Raw genomic sequence first — 23,435 nt, 5'->3', positions numbered from 1 at the left:
TCCTAACCTGCTGCTTCTTGTCTACCCCATCTGTCACCCATGTCTGTCTGCCTCTCCCCTTTAGAATGACCAGGGCCCTCTTCCTGCATGTGCTGCTACTTCCCTCACTCTTACAATCATCTACTCCAAACTCCCCACAAGGGCACCTAAACACTTGGTAGCTGACGTCCTGCTGCTTATTTTTGCGTGTTATGACTGCAATTGCAGCAATGTATATAAACTATATCCTTGTCCTGCATTGTTTTTTTTACTGTAAGTCGCTGTTTTTGTGTTTGCTTATTTGTTTATGTACTTTGTAAGGCATTGCGGAACCCTTGTGGCGCCATATAAATAAAGGATAATAATAACAATAATACAGTAATAGATATGATGTTGTTTCTTGATCTCAATTCGTAGATCTTTTATGGCTACATACTTTTTCCCTTTTCGAGTTTAATTTAAGACATTTAAGGTAAATTAAATGATGTACTAGCTTGTAATGTTTTAATTTACAGATCCTCGTTGGGCATCTATTAACAGAGGTGTCTTGATATGCGATGAATGCTGTAGTGTACACCGAAGCCTGGGGCGTCACATCTCACAAGTGAGGCATCTAAAACACACGCCGTGGCCCCCCACCCTACTGCAGGTAATGGGACAAGCTTGGTTACAGAGCAATTCTATGGTCTAGTCACCCCCAGTCGTGATGGCCATGTATGTTTTAGAAATATAGGAGATGTTTCTGTATTATGGGACCTTATTGGAATCGCTCTTCTAATTATGCTTTTTATATCCGACTGTTCAGGTGTTCTAGACTTTATAAGTTTGCTGTAACAGATTCCATTTGTGTTTTATATATACGAGGTCTTGAGCTATGAGTACTTTATATTAGGTCTATTTTTTGTTCTTCTCATTAATATTTTCAATGGTTAATCTTTATTTTCCTTACAAATGATGCAATATGGAATTTTCTTTTTTTAGATCTTATTTTATATAAATGTTAAGAATATAACAGCGCTTGCAGTGCTCACTTTTCAGTAGACTGCCATTCTTTTTTTCATTCTTGCATACACCTTATTTCCTTTCAACAAGGCCATCACATCATATTAATGGGTGATAATCCACCCACAATGCATTGGGAATTTTTTTAATATTGTGGAGTGGTTATACAATATGGGGGGCCCGGCCTTGGTTGGGAGTAATTCAATTATATAATTTTTTCTCGATAGGTTTTATTGAATTTTGAATGAAGAAACAAAATAAAAGGGGGTACAGAAGAAAAGGGAAAGGTGGAAAAGGGACCACAGTCCTTATATACATACATCAAACATGACACTGAACACCACATAAGATATAAAAATGAGCATTAAAACAGACGGCAATGTATACCTGTACACCAAAATTTGAAATGGGCTCTCAGCATGAGGGTCCTATGCTGAGGGTTTCTAAGCAATAAGTCTTCACCCTCACCGTCAGTTACATATAGTGCTTTAATTACTATACAATAAAACACCAAATTGTGGAAGCATATTAGCTATATAATGATGTAGCTGAATGTAATTGTTGTCCTTAAGAAATAAAGAGGTCTTTCATCTCCCCATATCAAATATTTAAGTTGAGATGGACAGTCTTATATTGTAATGTTAATATTGTTGTGGGATGCAGTCACATTGGCTTAATGAAGATGCATAAAAAAGGAAGGAGCAAAAATACAGATTCCAGATGACGTACTAGTGTAATTAATAACTTATTCCAAACAAATCTTTCTCCTGCGCTAATGTAATCAAACAAACAATTTTATAAAAAACGTAAAAAGGTTATAAACTTTGCTGCTCCTCTTGGATGATCTTTTGTCAGCTCAGGATCCAAATAAAAAAAACATATACTCTCATTCCAAAGGGGCACCCAGGTAACTATTGAAATGAGTTCAAGTATAGTTCAATGTAAATATTTCATATGTACCAAATAAACCTTAGTAGTGCAGTCTGGGTAACTTCTTTAAACTCCAGATGGAGGGCTGAAGGGATATGGTTTCAACTTTTGAATCCTCAAACAAGACCCTTACACTAGATACACCCAACAAAATCATCATGTGCTTCTCTGAAAAGGTGATCCCAATAGTTTTTATTGTATAAAATATATGCTTAAAATAATCTTTTGTGACACACAGTTCATGCAGTTTTAGGCCACTCTTAGGGATAAGATGGTATCTACTTGCTGTCTCACCCTTGTGAGCTCCTGACAGCAGTAACTCCCAATCCATCCAGCATATACACCAAACGCGTTTCGTCTAGATTGACTTCCTCAGGGGTGTGTTTTGTGTCTCAATGATAATCCATGCATGTGTTCTCTACCTTGCTCAGAATAATTTGCATTCTGAGGAAGGTAGAGAACAAATGCATTGATTCCATTTCCGGAGTTGTGCGGACATTTTACATCCTCGATCTACAGTGTCACGTGTGTACACTGTACCTCATACCTCATGGAAGGCATTACCACCCACCGTGGACAGCGTAGTGGCCGACCACGAGTGCTTAATGATCGTGACCAGTGGCATCTAGCCAGAATTGTCCATGGTAACAGACAAGCGACACTGGCTGAAATCACATCCACATTCAATGCAGAAAGTACATGATGCATATCCAGCAGGTCAGTGCAGCGTTCCTTCGCTTCAATTGGATATGTGCGCAGAAGACCCACCAGACTTCATGTACCCCCACAATGATCAAGTATAGCACACTCAAACTTGATGCTGAAATGGGTGCTTGGTCATAAGCATGTAACATATAATATATATATATATGTCACACTCCCTCACTACCGGCACAAACAAGCGGCGGCACTCAGAGATTTTGTTATAGCAATAAATTTGTATTAAATCCTATTTGAAGTATCCACCAACGTTATGGGACACGCCTGTCCCTTTGTCAAGGAATACCCCCAAGTAGTGCCCTTTGTAAAAGTGCCCCCAGTAGTAAGCCCCCTGCAATAGTGTCACACACACAAACACACCAACCAACCTTAAGCCCTGCTCCTCGGAACTATGGGAGAAACGTAATGACATCTCTCCCTTAGTGCCTGCTGGGTGAGCTCCGGTGTCCGCCGCTCCTCGTAATGATGGGAATGACGTGTCTCCCATAGTGCCCATTGGGGGGGGAGTGGACGCCGGAGCTCAGGAGTGAACTGCCGCTGCGGGGAGTCAGGCGCCTACTGGTAAAATTTCAGGTTGAGAGGTAGGGAATGAGGAAAGTGAATGAGCATGTGACCGGAGTGGGAATGAAGGAGAGGATAAGGGAGAATAATGGAAGCGATAAAGGTAGAGAAGACAATGAGAAGTAGTGGACTGGGTTTGAGCAACACAGGGGACTGATACCTGCAGAGCCAGAGTTCAACTGGAAAACATCTGATTACACATACCTGGAGGATGGTAAATAAGGGGGCGGGGGTAGTTAGCCTTATACAGTAGACATAAGAGTTGGTTAGCGTAACTCCCATTTCAGGGAGTGTGTACGTAATTGAAAATCGAAATTCATTTGTAAGAGTTTTTGTAAAGTTTGTTGGGAGATGGAGCGGTAAATCTTTATAATACATAACTTTTTAATATATTCCTGTAAACAATTGTATATTCTCTCCTGTTATTTGATTTTTACAAACATGAAAAATCCCAGCAAAATAAAGAGAACATAAAAGAAATGTAAAAAAAATAAAGACTTTTAAAATAATGCATGTGAGCATCCTTGGTCAAATTCTAAAGTAAATGTTGATGATTTCAACAAAATGTTCTGAAACCTTAAATCCAAAAATCCCTATCTATTTATAGGTCAGGTATTATGTACACAAATTCCTGGGCTATATTCCCATCATCTAGGTGTAGCTAAAGAGGGCTTACTAGGTCGATGTTTACATTAATTACACAGGACTAGACTTTGGAGCTGGCTTTCAGATCCATTTCAGTGGTCTCCCCAGAAAAAATTTCAGCCGGGTGGGGGGGCCTTCACAATAATAAAATGTTTTAAACACTGACCTTATAATGATTTAAACTTGAGATAACAACATTTTATATATTCTCCTCTTCTTCTTAGAGGCCCAGTCATTTGCAGCTTTTTCATAAGTAAAGTCTGTAGGATCTGGTCCCTCTAGTGAAATCAGCATCAGGTTATTTTGTGCTGGCACCATAGAATTAATTTTTTATACAGCTCCCCGATACAAGCACTACAGAATTATTATTATTTTTTTTTATACAGCTCCACAAATACTGTCCCCACTTGCAGGCTCCACAGATACTGTCCCCAGTTGCAGGCTTCCAGATACTGACCCCACAGATTTTGTTTTAAACTCCTACCTAAACAGACAAGGAGTGGACTCAGGATTAGTTTAATATGCTCAGGCAACTGTTCCCGTCTGAACAGTGTGCCCGTGTTTATATACAGAGGGAGGGATCTCTGCCCTCCAGCCTGACACCGCCCCTGCACTGTGATGGGCAACCCAGGCTCCCCCCCCACGCCCCAATGCACCACATCCCGTCACCCGGAATCCTCACTAACATGTCCTTATTGCCGGCGGACGTGGAGCCTACAATGTGAAGAACATGTGATATCGGCGTAGCTTGGCATCACATCCGTGTCCGTGGCAACAAGGACATGTTGAGGGTGACCGGGCGACAGGAGGCGGCACATTGGGGTGGTTTTTTTTTTTGGGGGGGGGGGAGTGTTAGGCAGTAGCTGTTTCTTGCCTGGGGAGAACACTGCATTTATTTTTCACCCCTCTGCACCAGGGCATGATCTTAACCTAGTGTCTCCTAAAGAACAGCTTTTCCTGGCATTATTCTGCCTTGGGACTCCGAGGGACTCAAGCAAACCTCCAGACATGGTTAGATAAGTTAATTATTATAGACCTGTTAACGTTATATTGAATTTTTCTTGTGGGTCTCTTTATACTATAAACCTTATTTGAATCACCCACTACCAGAGTCTGTGTTAATTCAATGTATTTTTCAACAAGTACATGGACTCTGACAAGGCTTTATGTAGATTTCTGTCTCTAGCTCCTAGCAGTGAGCTAAATACATTTCTGCATTATTATAAGGAGTTTATAGACTTTTACATTACAGTAATATTTTCTCTAGGGAGTCTAATCATGCAAATATAACCCACATTGGTTCTGTTATAATTATCTGAATTGGAGCTGTAAATAATAAAAAAAAAAGTCAGCACTCTCTCTACGGGACATAGTCATATTATGGCGGCCTGGATGTCGGCCGCCAGAATCCCGAAGTTGTAAGCCCGACCCGGGACTAAAAATAGGCGTTGAAATCCTGACTACTATCAGGAGGAGGAGGGGGGGCCCACAGGTTGGTGGTTCAGGACCAAATAAAGTTATTTAAGCATTAGCAAAACTAGTGCTGGTGGCTGCAAATCCTAAATTATATGGACAAACAGAAGTGCAACCCTGTCCACCACCACATAGCTGACCACAAGGATGACCTAAGCACTATTTACTTCATTTAATGAGTTTCTCACCATTTGGCCTAGTGATGGTGTGAAAAAAAAATTGCTGCTACTCTAGGGTGCCGTAATTCAATAAATTTTGGGAACCACTGCTCTACTTAATAAAATGTGACATTTCTATATCACTTTTTAATTAGTTAAGACACGAAAGCTTTTTCGGTAGGGGAGTTATTTGTCATAAACCCTATATGGTCAATAGTTAAGCCTTTGCATGAGTATATGGAGTTTCTCATCCACAACATTTAACAATTAATTATTGTTAGTGGTTTTCAGTTTCTTTCCCTTGGTAGGTTCATGGTGGATTATTGGTTGTATCATTAACTCTGTACTTACCACATTAAGGTACTGGGTAAAAGGAATATAGACCAGGTGTGAAGACCCATAAGTAAATATGACTAAGTTATTTTTTGATAGTAAGCAAAAAGTTGGATGATTCTGCACAAGATCTTTATTAGATCAAGAGAAGATTTATATAAAACAACAATAAGTGGATATTTAGTCCCTATATTGGGTACATAACATTCTGCTTTAGTTGGTGGTGCACCCACAGTCAAATGTATTGTACCAATAAGTTCAAAGGAGAAAATAAAAGAAGACTCTTTAGTGGGGCACTCTTTAAATTATAATTTATTCATAAAATGTTACTTTTATTTGGTTGATTACAATATGTAATTACTAGTCTCCTACAAAAAATTATAAATGAAAAGATTAATCAAAAACCTTATCACATGGCGTACAATATACCTTTCTATCTATTGTAATATTGATGCATATGCTTCAATTAAAAAAAGAGGAATCTAATCAAAAACTTATACAGTGAGTTTGGAAAGTGCCTCTGCAGTGACTGTGTGCTAAAGCCGGGTACACACTGCAATCCATTGAACGATCTATTGTTCCGATGCGGATCGGAGCAATAGATCGAGCGGATCACATAGTGTGAACAGACGTTTCCATGCTCCCGCGGTCGCATGCGGCGACGTTGCAGGTAATGACGGACCGAGGGATTGTTCTGTTAATTACATTGCTCAATGTTTAACCGCAGTGAAATATGTTGGCCCGGCGGGTGTGGCTCCCCTGTTTGAATTTTGGAGTGTCTCTGCGGAGGGACTTTCTGAACTCCCTGTATATCTCATTTCATTGAGCCACAATTCAAATGTTCACATATGGATATGGAATTATCCTATAATATGTACAGTTGTGGGAAATAACTGACTTTTCTCCTAGATTTAACAAAAATTGGTACAATATACATAAGGTGCTTTTAATAAGCAATCTCCAAGAGTATTAAACTATTGTAAAATAAGATTGCTGAGATACAATATACTATTATTTGCCTATTTTTATAATTAAGATGGACTAAAATTGTTTTGGTTTCCATCTACTAATTTATAACTATAAAAAAATCCCAGTTATTGGTCACAACTGTACATATTATAGGATAGTTTCCTATCCATATGTGGGGATGTAGTGAGTATGCCGGCGGATGGGATGCCGGGCGTTGAAACCCTGACGTCGGAACCCCGACCCGGGACTAAATATAGACATAGGAGTCAGGATTTCTATCTAAATGCCGACGCCGGAATCTCGACAGACTCCATCCCGATCGAATGTACACCATAGCTGTGAGCCGCGGAGGGGGGGGAAGGGTTAGGGTTAGGCACCAAAGGGGGACTGTTAGGTTTAGGCACTAACGGGGAGGGTTAGGGTGCAAGAATGGAGGGTTAGGGGGAGAAGGGGGGAGGGTTAGTATACTTGCCTGACCCTTGTCGGGATTACAAACATCGGGATGTCGCTGTCGGCATTTTGACAGTAGGCATCCCGACTGCTGGTATTTCATACCCAACCCTATATGCGAGCATTTGAATTTTGGTTCAATGAAATGGGATATATTAGTGTTTGATCGTTGATCTTTTCCTTTATAATTTTTTTGTAAACGATTGGTAATTACATATTTTAATCAACAAAATAAAAGTAACATTTTAGGAATAATATGTACTTTAAAGAGTGCCTCTCTTGTAGTTTGAAGTTATTTTCTGATTCAAGAATTCTAAATATTTATTGGAAATCCTCCAAGGCAGCAGCGTTTCAAGAGAGGAGGGGGTCCGTGTGCATACTCTGTGTGGGCCACCTCCTCTCTCCGGTGGTCCCGCGGCGCAGCACTGGCAGTAGATTCCACTACGCATGTGTGGGCCTCTGGGAAAATGGCGCCTGCACTGTTTTTCCAAGGTCAGTGGCATGCGCGAGTCACCGGGAAAATGGCTGCTGCCATTTTACCAGTGAATTTTGCTGCGCCGGTTCGGCGCTGCAGAGCAACACTACGGACAGGTAAGTATAAGACGCTATAGGTGCAGGGTGTGCGGTGTGGGCCCCCTGGACCCAGGGGCCCATGAGCACAGCACACCCTGCACCACGCCGTTGCTCCAAGGCTACACAAAACACCTGTCATTTTACAATGTCTAGGTAGATTTGTACCCCTTTTCCAACAAAATCCCTGGTCCGACCAAGGCTATCAAACGGAGTCAGACTTGGGACAGACCCCTTTCACACTGCGGCTGTGCCATTCGTACTGCACCAGTGTGCACTGGAAATCTTTTATGCCGGGTTTGGAGATGACATCATCTCCAAGCATTGGGATATGCTGATCTCCCCATGCTGTAACCTGGGTTCATCCCATGGTTGCTACTCTGATTGGATTCCCGGGTTGCTGGACCCAAGTTATGTTTTTGGGACCCTTTTCCAATGAACCGCGGCCTTGGTAGATCCGGCAATAACCCTGTTAATTGCGGTAGTTGAAAAGGGATTTTCATTCAGATTTTAGCATCATCATCTTCATTTCCACACACAGTAGACCTGTGTAAATATTGTAATGTAATTGGAAAATGTATTTTTGAGGATAAAACACAACAAATCTCAAACACATTAGGTTAAAAAATATATGTATATTTTCCAAAGAATTTTTTAAATAATTTCATTTTCTGATAGATATAGGTGGCAAAGAATATTACAGTGCATACTTCTCATTTAAAGAATGCTATGAATTTCCTGATGAGGACAGCTGATGTTGAAGCTGTCCTCCACTATCAAATAAGCTATGCGCAGTGTATACAACAGATGCAACCATAGTTTGTATGTTGAGTTTCCATGTGTTTAATGCAGTTGAGTTGACTATCCTCGAAACTGGTTGAGGCATTAGGTTATTCTGACCATGCACACACTTCTAACTCACTCCGCCAGCAGTTCTCGCACAAACAAAGTCAGATGGAGGTAGAGATCCAGCACCAATATTATTTGGAAAGTGCTGACAAAATATCTGCTTTATGCAACAAAGACAATGATAACAAAATGCTTGTTCAAAAATGACACCATTGTTTTACTAGAGTAAAGAATCATGTTATATTTTAAAATACTTATTTTTACTTTGATGTTTAGATGGTTCAAACATTATATAGCAATGGGGCAAATTCAATATGGGAGCATTCATTGCTGGATCCTGCATCAATACTGAGTGGAAAGAGAAAAGCCAATCCTCAGGATAAAGTGCAGTAAGTCTCCAAAGGCAATTACCTGCTTTTTGTTGTGCAACTGTATAAGTTTTTGTCATGTCTATTTTCTGCAGATTGTAACATGTTGCAGGATAATTTCACAATATCTCTTGTCTGCAGCACGCTCTTGGAATGTACTCCTTTCATGTTTCCTTGTTTTAAATGTGCTTGAAGACTTTTTCTATGTTTTATTTGCAAGCAAAAATCAATTGAAACTAGTACATTTTCAGTCTCTATTGGTTTTTATATAGTAGGGTCTTTTCACATACAAGTTTAATAACTGTGCTTGCGCACAGTGTCAGATTCCAGAGCCAACCAGAGGCTGTGGGAGAAAGATCGGAAGATCCCTCTGCTACGAGAATGCCTCCATAGGCATAAAGCAGTTTAAGCCATATGAGGATGGGGTTAACCAACAGGCCAAAACTTGGTACATAGGGGCTCAGACCATAGTCCCCATTAATTGCAATGAGGACTGCGGGGCTTAATTAGCCTTTTGCATTAGGCTGTTAGTACATAGTGAGAATATGTAAAATTATGCAGAAACAGCAGTTTCTACATAATTTTATGAAGAAATGTATATAAAATTTTATGGAAAATAAATCTTTATAAATAGCCCTCTTAATACTTTAAGGTGAGACAGGGGTGGTATAATTATTACAGATGGAGAAAAAAATTGAAAGCCAGACCATGTGACCTTGAAATCATACTCCAGAACATTACTTAGTTGCAGACAGCAAATATAATGTTCAGGGCCTCCGAAGTATGTTTTCCTTACCTTGGGGATTCTCCCAGTGTCTTTCGGCCTCTCTCCCTCTGTCCAGGCAAATTTCTTTATAAATGAATTATCTGGGCTCCTCTCACTCTGACTTGAATTAATTTCTCAATGGGTAGTTCCTTTATCACTTTAAATTATTGTTTCTGAACTTCAGTCCTCATTCTGCCCACGCAACAGCTGACGTTTTCAGGATTTCTTTAATCATGCACAGGTGACATTGGGTGGGTACACATTAGGACGCTATCTGGACGATTTGTCATATTGAAAAGACAAATAGTCTAGTGTGTACACTAAATTGCGCACTCCTGTGGACAACATACAAGATCATTTGATTGACAGTACTGCACAGTCAATCAAACAATATCGCGTGTGTGGCTGTTCTGTTGTTCGTTAAATAGTCTAGTGTGTACCAACCATCTGCATCATTGCTGTTCGTCCTAGTGTGTACCCACCCTTACTTGGCTGGGTCCGTGATTATTTTGCACATTTCCACAAATTGTAATTCTGAAAACATGAGACGGAGAAAAAAAGGTCAGAATTAGTGTGTGTGTTCCTCCTTTTTAAGGCCAGAGATGTCTGACCCATTAGATGTATCACTGTTCATCACTGCACTAACTGAACTAGGGGTCTTATTCAGCAGAGGATGGAATTGCAAAGCCACCCACAAGTAGCTTTGCAATTCTGTCTTTGCTAAAATGCAAAAGCAGCAGGAGGTGTCTGACATCTGCTGCATCTGCGATCCCAGCTAGGTGACCAAGGTCACAGCCTGGGATCACCATTTCGACCATCGATCACGATGTTGGACGATGCCGGCAGCAGAGTAAGGCCTTGCCGCTCCCGGAAAACAGGCAACGCCCCACGTTTCTAGGAATGCAGGCCACCATCCTGCGCATGCACTGCTGAATCAGGCCCTAAGTCATATATAGGTTGAGTCTCTACATAACTAAATATTCTGAAATATGAAATTAATTTTGTCATAACTGAGATAATGAAATCTTTTGATTTTTGATGGTTCAATGTGCACAAACTTTGTCTGAGGCACAAATTATTAAAAATAATGTATAAAATGGGATGCAATCGGGAAGCCGGCTGACGTAAGCCCAACAGCCGGCTTCCCGACTGTTTTATCCCAGCGAGGGTTAAATGACAGGTGTCTAAATCTAGACGCCTGTAATTTTTCCGACGCCTGCCATCCCGATCGGGGGGGGGGGTGGTGGGTGGGTGGGTTAGGTTTAGGGCTCCCGGGGGGGACTTAGGGTTAGGCAGCCCCCCGGGAAAGTTAGGGTTAGGCACCCCCGGGGGGAGGTTAGGGTTAGGCACCCCTAAGGAGGGTTAGGGGGGTTAGGTTAGGTTAGTAAGTACTCGCCTACGGACGATCGGGATTTCCAGCGTTGGTCGGGCTGCTGCTGCCGGATCTCTTAATTTTTCTGCCTGACGCTGACGGGATTCGAATTCCCGGCCATGCGGCCGGCAGTATTTCAGTGTATAAAGTTGCCTTCAGGCTGTGTGTATAAGGTGTATATGAAACATAAATGAATTTCATTTCTGTACACAAACTTTGCTTGAGCCACAAAATTATTGAAAACATTGTATAAAAAAACCTTGCAGGCTGTGTGTATAAGGTGTATATAACACATAAATGCATTCTGTGTGCATATTGGGGTCCTATTCCCAAGATATTTCATTATGTTATGCAAATATTCCAAAATACGGACTATTCCATTATCCAAAATACCCCTGGTCCCAAGCATTTTGGATATGGGAGACTCAACCTGTATTAGCAATGTTGTTTGCCATGCACTTTAGTATTAGATAAACAAACACATGACATTTCACACTTAATGCTTATGAGGTGAAGATACATTTTCATTTATTTGTTCGGGGAGACAAGGCAGCCTGTAGTAATTCCAAGAATGTTGTGAAGTATTTGCCTTGAAGGTTTACTATTTGCTTCACCCACTATTTTCGTCTTGTGTCTTTTCTTTGCTCCATTTTAGTTCAGAACTCCCTTAGATTAATTTGATTAAAATGCATAGTTGCATCAGTCATTATTTCATACTTAATAAATGGCTGATCTGATGTCATTGTGAAATACCTGAACAGTCTATGTATATTTTTGTTAGTAGGATTGTATATTAAGAGGCTAACTTTGGAAATCCGGTATTCTGGCAACTAATTTACCCATTTATATTTGCAGTCCCAACAAATCAGAATTTATAAGAGCTAAATATCAAATGCTGGCGTTTGTTCACCGATTACCCTGCCGTGATGATGATAGTGTTACATCCAAAGACCTTAGTAAGGTAATTCTGGTGCTCTGCTGTATTTTGTTATAGAAGACTATAATACGTATTCTTGTTTCTGGCTCAGTGATCTGTGAAGAGGGAATATATTTATCATAATCAGCACGATTGGTTCAGTGATTATATTACTGCCTTACAGCTCAGGTCATAACATCAATTCCTGGCCAAGGCACTATGTGAAATTTGTATGTTCCCCCTGTGTTTCTACCGAGTGCTCTGGTTTTCTCCCACACCGATAGGGAATATAGATCGCAAGCTCCACTGAGGCATGGACCGATGTGAATGACTGACTATTCTATTTAAAGTACTGCGCAATATGTGTGCTATATAAAGAACTGTTGGTAAATACCACTGTCTTATTAACTGCTACACTGAGATTGCATCATTATTTTCACTTAAACCAGTCACTATACTGTTGTTGCTTTGGAATTGCAGTAACGGATAAATAAATCATTCTGTAAGCTTAACCCATCCAAAATGCCACAAACATGGTTTCAGTTTTATGAACTATTAAATTTTATAAATATTTCTGCATTACTTTGACTTTAGTGTAACATAATCTTAATCAAATTCTTATACAAAAACTACTTGTAATGCTGGCCATACACGCTGCAATTATCGGGACGATCCGCCCGATATCGGCAGATCGCCGCGATAATTGTAGCGTGTGTGCGGGTGACCGAGGGTTAAATATTGCTCGGTCGGGCATGCTGGATTGTCCAGCATGCCCATCCGATGCAATATTTACCCGGGAAACTGTTGGCCGCATCGGGCAGTGTATGCCCAGCGCAGCCGACAGACAGACATTTCCTGTGTTCCTTCCTATGGAAGGAACAGGGAAATGTCTCCTCCCCCGGGGGCGGAGCGCGGATGTCGGGCTATACACTGTGAGATTTCTCTCACAGTGTATGCCGGCGACATCAGCGGCTGGCAGGCTGCCAGATAAAATGTCTGTCGGTCTGACAGACATTTTATCTGGCAGTGTATGCCCAGCATTAGTTGTTGTTTTTATTTATTTATTTTTTATTCCATTACTGAACATAATGATCTGCAGTTTAATAAATGTTGACACCTCCTTTAGTAGCGATTCCAGCCAAATATTTTCTGTACCTGATAATCAGTTATGCATATAGACTTCAGAGCCGATACTCGCTGATCTAGAGTGTCAGTGACTTGTAGGAACTTCTTACCCCTGGGCACAGGATATTTAAATTGTTGCTTCAGGTTTATTCGTGTTTTCAGGATTGTCATCAAGCTGCTTGAGGGGCACTGCTTCACTGCACTGTGATAGCACATTTTTATATAGATCACATATAGCGTTATTCACGTTTGGCGTTCTATGGGGAGATTCAAAATTTGTAGCTGCACACATTGCGGGATATGTGTGTGTGTATATATATATATATATATATATATATATATATATATATATATATATATATATATATATATATATATATATATATTAAAACCGCTTGCTGAATTAGAAGTGCAGTCTGAGCTATGATATTCCCAGTAGAAACAACAATCTGTTTTGTGTAAAGCAGATTATATAACAGGGTTAGTGACCTTTTAAGTGTCCATACTTTGATGAATTGAACAACTATTTATTTTGGCTATATGATCATGCTTCTCATGGCCTAAAGGTGGAAATATTTGGTTTATAAATGAATATGTGGTTGTGTGAACATAGCAATGTATGTTTGTGTAAGAGTACAGTTGTTGACTGTAAATTGCGCACTGTATGACTACTACATTTTTGCCTTACATCCAGCAACTTCATTCCAGCGTTAGAACTGGTAATTTGGAAACCTGTTTGCGGCTATTATCCCTAGGGGCACAGGCTCATTTTTTTAATCCGGTAAGTTGCTTCTTGTATAACATGATGTGGACTGCATAAACCATATTTTTATAATTTGTTTTATTTTGTGACAGTTATCTTGTATGCCATTGTTATTGTGTGTTTGATGTGAACCGGAGACTGTGGTCTGCCATAATTGTCTGTCTGTATTTTAATAGACTGAATGTAAGACACTCCTGTGTATGAGCAGTTTCTATAACTTACTCCCATAGTCACAGATCCTCATGGTAATTACCAGATAGGACTTACTGAATGAAAACACCACGAGAAGAATGTATGTTTTAAAAACCCATTGAACATAATCGCCATTGTATGTAACAGGATGTTCTACATGTGCCATGCTTTCAAAACTGGTTAAAGCCACACAGATGGCATTATCCATAAATAATACTCCACTCCTAAACAAGAGTGACCTATTTGCTCATGTTCTGTACAAAGACGCATTGTTTTGGAAAGACTGAATTTAGAAAATAGTTTGGATAATGTCCTTTAAAAAATTAATACTTTTTAATGTAGTATTATTTGGAGGAGGCTGTTAATTATACACCAGTGCTGTACAATCAGGTAATGACAAAATAGGATCATATAAAATAGACTGGAGGTAAGAAGGCAATTAAACACAATTAAAACAAAAGCAATGGGTGTATGTTGTGTATTATGATGTGCTACATATCATATATTAGAAAATAGCTCTGTGTGTGGTATGGCCACCTGTCTAGATCTGTAAAAGAAATACAATTTAATAATGAACATGTAGTGTTATGGATGGAGTAGAGCTATTTGGATGCAAAAGCAAGAGGATATAGAGTTCCCATGGAGGACGGGGGTCCTTCTTTTGTATTCATGTGTTTTTGGTTTTTATTTTTCTGTTAAGGAGAAGGGAAGCACACCTCTTCATGTGGCAGCCAAAGCAGGGCAGATCCTTCAGGCTGAGCTGCTTGCGGTATATGGTGCCGACCCAGGTACACCTGATTCAGCTGGGAAGACACCCATTGATTATGCTAGGTGAGTGGCCATATATCTGTTAACAAGTAGCTACTGCTATGTTTGATGCAGAAGTAGATTTTGTTTTTTTTTAATCGTATAATTTTCTATTTTAAACTTTTCTACATGTTATAATTAAAACAGCAGCAGCAAAAAAAATATAAAAATACAAATAAATTAGCAAAAAAAAAAAACATGAGTGTTGCCAGTAAAAAAAAAATTGCATCATTAAATAACAAAATATACAGTCAGAGAGATATCAGTAATAATCCAAACCCGAAATCACAGATAGAGCATATAAAGTCCTCGCACACTGAGATAAAGAAAATCAACCAAACAAAAAGAAAGCAAAACGGGCAAACTCAGGAGACAAGGAGAGGAAAGATAGATGGGGACAGATTACACAGAAGGATCTCCAACAGGTCTACGGCGGCCCAATGAAGAAAGTGCCCATCTATCCCATAGCTTGTGGAATTTAGAAAGGGCCTTACGACTAGTATAAACATAACGTTCATGGTCAGTGGTATCATTAACCAGCGCCCACCCCTTGTGTATGTCGGGAGGATCTGGAGCACACCAGGAGCGGGCAATAATTACTTTTGCCAAGGTGGATAAATTGTTTTGACATTGTTGGTATTAATGTACAATCTACTTATTCTTTAACATCTGATGTGTAAGGGATGTAGAGCAAGTCTCTTTACATTTTTTGTTGAAACTTCGCTCTTGCCTGCTTTATCTTAACTTGGTGAATTTAAGGGAAGGAATTGGGGTAAAAACTTTTGCACGGTCTTACATATTAATTTTGTTTTTAATTACCTATTGAACAATATTTGTACATAGAGGTATTTTATGGATGGAGTAAAAATAATAATTTATGCACAACGTCATGTCACAGATCACATTGCAGACTCATTCTTCCCATGCTTGAGCATCCATTGATCAAACTGTGGGAGGAATATCAGGGTGATTTATAAGATCCAATTTACTAGATCATCCCTACTATTCACATGTGTTTGGCATGGCATTATATCTTCTGATATGGGTCACTTCTGATGCCAATTTTAATTCAAACATTTGTTTAGAATTGGATTCCAAGTTTAGCGTCTGAATTTATTCCTGCAGGCAAGGTGGCCACCATGAATTAGCAGATCGTCTTTTGGAAATTCAACATGAATTGACTGACAGATTAGCCTTTTATTTGTGTGGGAGAAAGCCCGGTAAGCCTTCTACTTGGGAACGCCTTTATAACAAATGGCTATGTTACATGTAGTGGGAAGTAGGAGCAGTGGATAACCTGCCAATTATTGCCAATTATTCTGACTTTATATTTTTTCCAGACCACAGGAATGGACAGCACTTTATCATACCCCACATGGCGGACAGGTAAGAGTCAACTTATGTAGTATTTCATCTCTAGTTTACAGCATTGCAAAATATTATGCTGTTATAGGGCATTGCTTTGATGCCTTCATTGTTTTTGTATGATGCTCTGTAATATCACTTAGTTATACTTTATGAATTGCTTCCATTCTAGTACTAAATTAGCTTAATTTATAATGTTCATAGTATAACTGCATGTATTTTATTTTGTTGTGGTTTATAAATAAACTTAAACCCCAAAATATAAACCATGAATATATGATCTATTGATGAGTGTTAACTGGAAAAAGTAATTCCCTTCCCTCTCCAGTACCATTACTAATAGTACAGGATACAGGTCAAATTGTTAAAACTGCAGAGAATTTGTCAGCGGTGACCTCTCTAAGCTGTCCCTTTATATGAACCAACCAGTCTGCTGATTGTCTACCATGCTGTCAGCCACTCTTTAGGGTCCATTTGCTAACCCTATATTATATCAACAAGAGAAATATACATTAAAGTAAATAATAGCGTTAATGGACTTCTCAAAGCCTCTGCCATCACTGTAAAAACATAAGTCATAGTTTTGAGTTACTATAAAGTGTGGCTATTCTAAGACGCAATGAGCTTATCTGTTCTGGAGCTCTTGGCTTTTGTACATGATACAAGGGAGACAGCTGCAGGGCAACTGCAGAGCGCCCCTGTAAATGGCATCTTTGTTATGTAGACAGCTTCCATGGTAATGTGGATGGGTGGTTGTTGTGTTTTTATTTTTTTGGTATACATTTATAAATGCGTGTCCATAATGTTAATTTTCCTTTTGTTCTGCGGCTGTGCGTGTGCAAAAAGGAGGCTGTAAGTAAAAAAAAATTTTATTATTTTTTTTTTTAAAGCTTTTTTTTTTTTTTTTTTTCTCCCTGTAAGCGAAATGTATCCAGTAAAAGGAAGTTTAGATAATTTCTTTAATACTTTTTTTTTTTTTTTATTGAAAAGTTGCTTTCAACACATACAGGCTGCGGCTCTAAGTAGAGACAAACTGGTATGGCATTGAAAAAATCGTCAGTACAAGGAACAATAAGACAGATGTAACCTATCCTACCTATTTGCCAACGTAATAAACAGACATCCTGTCAGCTCCACATGCAGACATATGTGATTGTAGCATTAAATAGTTATCATGCACAGCGTACAGGGAGGGAAGGAGAAATGTAGAACCACTGCTAGTCATCAAAAGGGAGATAAACCACTCATTAATAACTCCATATTGTACTAGGTCGTTAAGTGGATACCTGACCTGAGGGAGGACTTTATCAGGGGTTGTAGGGTGTTAATATAAGGGAGCCTGATCTAGAAGAACCTTTCAGCTCCGCTTTCCTTATTTACAGACCTCTCCAACCAATCCATATAGAACAAGTGGGAGACCTGGGGAAACATTGCAGCCAAAGTGGGTACATCTGTGGAGATCAATTGAGGCCATATAGTCTTCTTGGCTGCAGCTGGTATTATAATTAGTAGCGGTTGAATCCCACAAGGCAGTCAATACGATAGCGAATTTGGTTGCTAACCCCATATCTCTCATTTGGAATGATTAATAACATCACTAATGCCTTTGAGATTCTATCTTGGACTGTGACCCAAATAACGTTAAACCTTACAGCAAAATCACATACTGTACAATGCATCAGGTCTGCCTCTGATTGGGTACATATAAAACAATTAGGGGACAATTCAATTGTTTTGGGTGTCGCAGTAATTAATTAATGGGCAATTTAATTGTTTTGAGCGCCCATTATGCTTGTCACGCACAGTCAAACCGGGTTTAGGGGCTAAACCTGTTTAAAGTTTAGGCTAGGGACTTTTTGCACATTTCTACTTGCCTCCTCAGGAGGGGCTAATAGAAATGCCAACGCTGGCAGCTGTTCGTTCACAAATGGAGGAATAATCCAACTGCTTCGTCGAGTGCCCACAACTGACGGGAGCCAGTTCTAACAATTTTTAATCTCCCCCTTTAGAGTCCTGAGATTCTCCAGTTTAGGTACTATATAGGAGCGGTACAGTAGTTTATAAGGCATGTCAGCATAAGAAATTAAAACAAGTTGTTTATTCAGTATCACAAATGCCTGTAAGATATCCAGAAGGGACGCCTCTGGGAAGTAGACACCTCTGGGAAGTGGACACGCCATTTAGTTAGTCCAGTTGTAACCAGATCGAATGTGTGGCCCAATCATTGAGATGGTGCAACCCATGAGGGGTATCTCTGCCATAAACCATCTAATCCAGAGCACATCCGTGCATGTGGAGGAGATACCCCAAAGGAATGTCTGGACTAAAGCCTGTTCAATTGCTACCTTCGCAAACATGTATGTACTGCTAATCTAATCTTTTGCATAGCCTTACTTGGCTGCAATGACATTGCTTTTGAGAGGGGGAGCTTCACTCATCTCACTCATAATGATTGACCAGGTTTAAATGGGGGAGATCCTAGTTTTTTTGTAAGCTTGGACGAATTTACTAATGGCAGTACTCAGCGTTTTAAAATCTGAATCGAGAATGAAAAATGGCAGCATCTGAATGGGATAAAGCAGGCATGGTAAACTGATCATTTAAATAAATTGGCAGCGGCCAAGAAAGGATAAAGGTAAATGAATGATATGTAGGAAATTTGCAGAATACAGCTGGGAGGGTTGAGTAGGGATGTATAGCCCTAGATATTTCAACATAGATTGGGCCCATTCAAAGGGAAATTAGTTAATCCAACCACATGAAGCCTCCTCCTTTTTAAAAGGCTAGTGCTTCTGTTTTGGATTGATTCACAGGGAAACCAGATATCTCATGAAAGGCCCTCATTCAGAGCCGTACGCTCTGAGCAGAGCGCACGCTCTGAATGAGGGCCGGCCTCCATGAAAATGGAGCGTCCTCCTGGACGTTCGTATAGCTGTGGGTCACCACCCACAGGCTATACGAGCGTGCATTGTGATGGCCGCGATGGTCGTGACCATCGCGACCATCGAAATTGCGAGCCGGAGCCTGCGGTTGAGGTTTTCAACCGCAAGCTCCGGAGTGATTTTGGCTCTATCAGAGCCAAAATCACTCCCACTGACATCACTAGTGATGTCAGTGGGCCGGCTTCTGACTGGAGGCGTTCCCGTGGGAACGCCCCGTCAGGGAGGCACGCCCCCAGCACGCCCACCAAAGGGGGCGTGCTGTCAATCAACATTGACAGCACGCCCCCTTTGATCGGACACAACGAGCGAAGGACTTTCCTTCGCTCGTCGCGTCTGGCGCATGCGCACGACGGAGCTCCCTCCGTCGTGCGCATGCTCAGTCCAGAACATCGACCCACTTGCGAGCGGACAGCCGCTCGCGAGTGGGTCTGAATCAGGCCCAAAGTCTCTTAAGAGTCTGAGCAGACCAGGAAATGCAGAGTGTGGATTATGAAAATATAATAGGTCATCTGCTTACACGGAGACCTTCAGCTCATGGTTCCCTTAATGCAGTGGTCGCCAACCTTAATTGGGGTGTGAGCTACTCGACACAAATTAAACATCCCGAAGAACTACTAAAATTATAGAAAAAAAAAATCTGACTATTGACTGAACAATTGAAGGTCATTTAATGAAAAAAAATGTTTCATAGAAAACAATTTAATTTACCGTGTATATACTTGAGTATAAGTCGACCCGAATATAAGCCGAGGTACCTACTTTTACCCCCAAAAAAGTGGGAAAACTTACTGACTCGAGTATAAGCCTAGTGTGGGAAATGGCAGCAGCTGGTAGTGCCCCCAGTAGTAATTCCCCCTGGTTGTGCCCCCAGTAGTAATCCCTCCTGGTAGTGCCCCCAGTGGTAATCCCCCCTTTCAGTGCCTCCAGTAGTAATCCCCCCCTGGTAGTACCCCCTGTAGTAGTGCCCCCTGTAGTAATCCCCCACTGGTAGTGCCCCCTCTAGTAATCCTCCCCTGGTAGTTCCCCCACTGGTAATCCCCCCTTTTACTGCCCCCTGTAGTAATCCCCCCCTGGTAGTGCCCCCTGTAGTAATCCCCCCCCTTGTAGTTCCCCCAGTGGTAATCCCCCCCTTTTAGTGCCCCCTGTAGTAATCGCCCCCTGTAGTCATCGCCCCCTGGTAGTGCCCCCTGTAGTCCCCCCCCGCCCCCCCCCCCCTAGTAGAGAGAGACGTGAGAAGAATAAAAAAAAAATAAACACTTACCTTAAACTCCCGGTCCTGGTCCCGCCGCTGTCCGCTCCTCCGGCCGCTTTGCATGGGAGAGACGTCATCATGACGACGTGTCTCCCATCACCCACCGCGGGAGCCGGAAGATGGCTCCCGCAGTGGGAGCAGCAGCAGCCGCTGAGAGTCTGACAGACTCTCAGCGGCTGCTGATTACAGCAAACACACAGCTGCCGGCTCCGGCGGCTGTGTGTTTGGTAGTGTGTAGCGCTGACCGAACTCCGTCCGGTCAGCGCTACACTTGACTCGAGTATAAGCCGAGGGGGTACTTTTTCAGCACATTTTTTGTGCTGAAAAACTCGGCTTATACTCGAGTATATACGGTAATATAGTGATATCATTGCAATTTGTAAATAACAGGCACATTCCACTGTTAATTACTGGATCCAAGGAGGTAAGTGCAGTAGAGGAGCAAAAGATCTAGGCAGGGCTGCTGTCTGATTTTTCCAGGAGGGCTGAGCAGGAGGCACTCGCTGTATTTGTCACGTATTGTGCTGCTGCACTGTGGCGTAGACCCCGTCAGTTGATTGTCAGGCCCGTCAAGAGCCGCACTGGGCCCCGGTAAAAAGGTGGCATGGCCTAATCACGGGAGGCGTGGCCACGTCCCGTTAGATTAAAAAAATTTTTTGCAGCGCCGTTCGCTGGCGAGGGGGGGCGCAGTGAGCCCCCTCAGCCAAGCGCATAACCAGTGGGGGGAGAGATTTGCATGATTGCTCCCCCCATAAGCATACTGTAGGAGACTGCTGTCGTTGCTTCTTAGGAGCTGCGAGCAGTCTACAGGGCAGCTTGGCACACAGCAGCGTGTACTGGACTGCTGTGTGATGTAAGAGGGGCGGGGGGGACGGTCCTGGACCCGGGTCCCTGCCGGGCCCCTCCAGCAAGCCGGGCCCAGGTAATTTGTACCCGCTCCCCCCCCCCTCTCTGTGCCCCTGGTGATCGTAGCGGCTATGGCAATTGATTGACTTTCTTCCCTGTGGCTCCACACCCGGTGTCAATGCCACAGGGCTGCATGCATCAGAGGTCACTTCCACCTAGTGGGCTCCTAGCTGACTCGGCAGTACTGCAGCTAGGCGAGCTACCAAAATTAAGACTGCGAGCTGTGGGTTGGAGACCACTGCCTTAATGCCTTTCCAAATGGTGCATAGAAAATAAAGCTATGTTGAAGAGCAAAAGAGAGAGCCTTGTCTAGTAACACAAAACAGGGTAAAGGCAGTTGTGTTTACCCCATAATGGTGAAATAAGCAGTCAAGTTCTGTATGAAGTTTGAAATATTCTAATGAACTCTGGTCCAAAGTGTTGCATGTGAAAAACCCTCTGTAAATGAGCTACTCTGTCAAATGCACTGTCTGCATCACTATAAACTTATTGGTTTTTGTTTTGGTCATAACCACTAACAGCTGCTGAATATTGAAGTTCTGCCTTTCACATCCCATTTAGGATGGCAGAAGCAAGGTCGGAAGTAAAATCTAGCCGTCGTGCAATATGCTTGGAAAAAAAAATTGTCTTTATTTAGCAGGGAGATAGGATGGTAAGGTTGTACTAGGGATGGGTCTTTACCCGATTTGGTCAGAACTATTATACAGGCTTAATTAAAATTTGTCGTGGAGCCATTTCCATCTGGGATAAAACTAAAGAGGGAGGCTAAGTGGGAAATGATATGGGGGGAGCAGTAATTTATTATGTTCAGTCCAAGTGTCTTGCTATACTTCAACGATTTTAAAATAGATAATACCTCTTGTCTGGTCACAGGGGCAGTTAAAGATATTTTATTAGATACAGATAATGCTGGCAATCCTGCCTCCCATAAAAATTGCATCCCAAGATTTTCCACGGGAGCACTATAAAGTTGCTCAAGATATCGCAAAAATGATTTGTCAATGTCAGAAGGATTCTGACGTTTGAAAGGAGGTGGAATCAAGAGAAAGGATAGGAATGACGGCAGATTTGGATTCCATTATGTTTGCTGAAAGTTTGCCCGCCTTGTTGCCTTATCAAAAATACTTATGTTTGTTAAAATCTCAGTGAAGTGAGGCCCATTCAGTGCATGTGGTGCCGTACAACTGCTTGGTCTCATTATATGTTCTGTGAGTGAGTGTAGTATGAGTCCTTAACACGTTAGTGTAGGATGCAGACAAGGTAGTGCTCAACTCCAAAAATCACTGGGTGATGCGTTTTCTCTATAATATGGCCATGTGGGACAGGCTTGGACACTCCCCAAAATAAATTTATATAATCCGAATGCTCAGTATTATTGTCAAAATAGTTTAAAATCTGACTTTCTAATTGCATTTTAAAGTCTTCCGAGGACACTAAGTCTTAAAATGCCAATTTTGGGACACAGCCGAAGGAACATTTTATGGTTAGAGTGAACAAATTAGGAATGTGGTCGGAAATGGCTGTATCCTCAATATTAGAATCCTGGACCCAGTGAATCAAGTCAGCAGTCAATAATTAATCCTCGTGGAGGAATGATGGGGTTGGAAATAAAATGTGTAATTCCAGGACACTGAATTTTGATATCTCCAGGGTCTATGAGACATAACGAGTCTTGAGTAATTCCAGGGCTGGTGGTCAACTAACCTGTCATTTACCTCTCCATCCAGATCTGTCCAAGGTTGGATACAAAGTTTCAGTGAAGACGCCTCTGAGAATTCAATCAGCTTCCGCCCAGTCCTAGAGGCTAATATAAATATCTGTGAAAAAGACATTAATACCCATGGGGCATATAGTTTAGCAAGAGTAAACAAATCCACTTACAACAGTTTATAGAAATAAAAACCTTCCACTGACATCATGAAGCGTATCAAGAATGTTATAGCGAATGTTCTTCACAACCATCGCTAGTTGTAAAGGAAGCCATTTTGTAATCACTGCACCAAGAGTCCCGCAGGACGTTAG

General features: G+C 41.3%; 1 protein-coding gene across 7 annotated transcripts in view; it reads left to right on the top strand.

Annotated features, from left to right (window-relative positions):
* The window catches only part of GIT2 (GIT ArfGAP 2), an 88,430-nt gene that overhangs the window by 5,475 nt on the left and 59,520 nt on the right, over positions 1 to 23,435 (top strand). For all 7 annotated transcript variants that reach the window (XM_088467882.1, XM_088467881.1, XM_088467883.1 and 4 more), the window contains exons 2-8: positions 495 to 628; positions 8,916 to 9,028; positions 12,001 to 12,106; positions 13,881 to 13,967; positions 14,842 to 14,972; positions 16,074 to 16,168; positions 16,289 to 16,334. In XM_088467882.1, coding sequence (XP_088324008.1) covers positions 495 to 628; positions 8,916 to 9,028; positions 12,001 to 12,106; positions 13,881 to 13,967; positions 14,842 to 14,972; positions 16,074 to 16,168; positions 16,289 to 16,334 — 712 coding nt within the window. The remainder of the gene's footprint in view (positions 1 to 494; positions 629 to 8,915; positions 9,029 to 12,000; positions 12,107 to 13,880; positions 13,968 to 14,841; positions 14,973 to 16,073; positions 16,169 to 16,288; positions 16,335 to 23,435) is intronic.

This window comes from Taudactylus pleione, unplaced genomic scaffold, assembly GCF_031769625.1.
Source record: "Taudactylus pleione unplaced genomic scaffold, aTauple2 ptg000078l, whole genome shotgun sequence".
Classification (NCBI taxonomy): Eukaryota; Metazoa; Chordata; class Amphibia; order Anura; family Myobatrachidae; genus Taudactylus; species Taudactylus pleione.
This window is presented reverse-complemented; position numbering and strand designations above follow the sequence as displayed.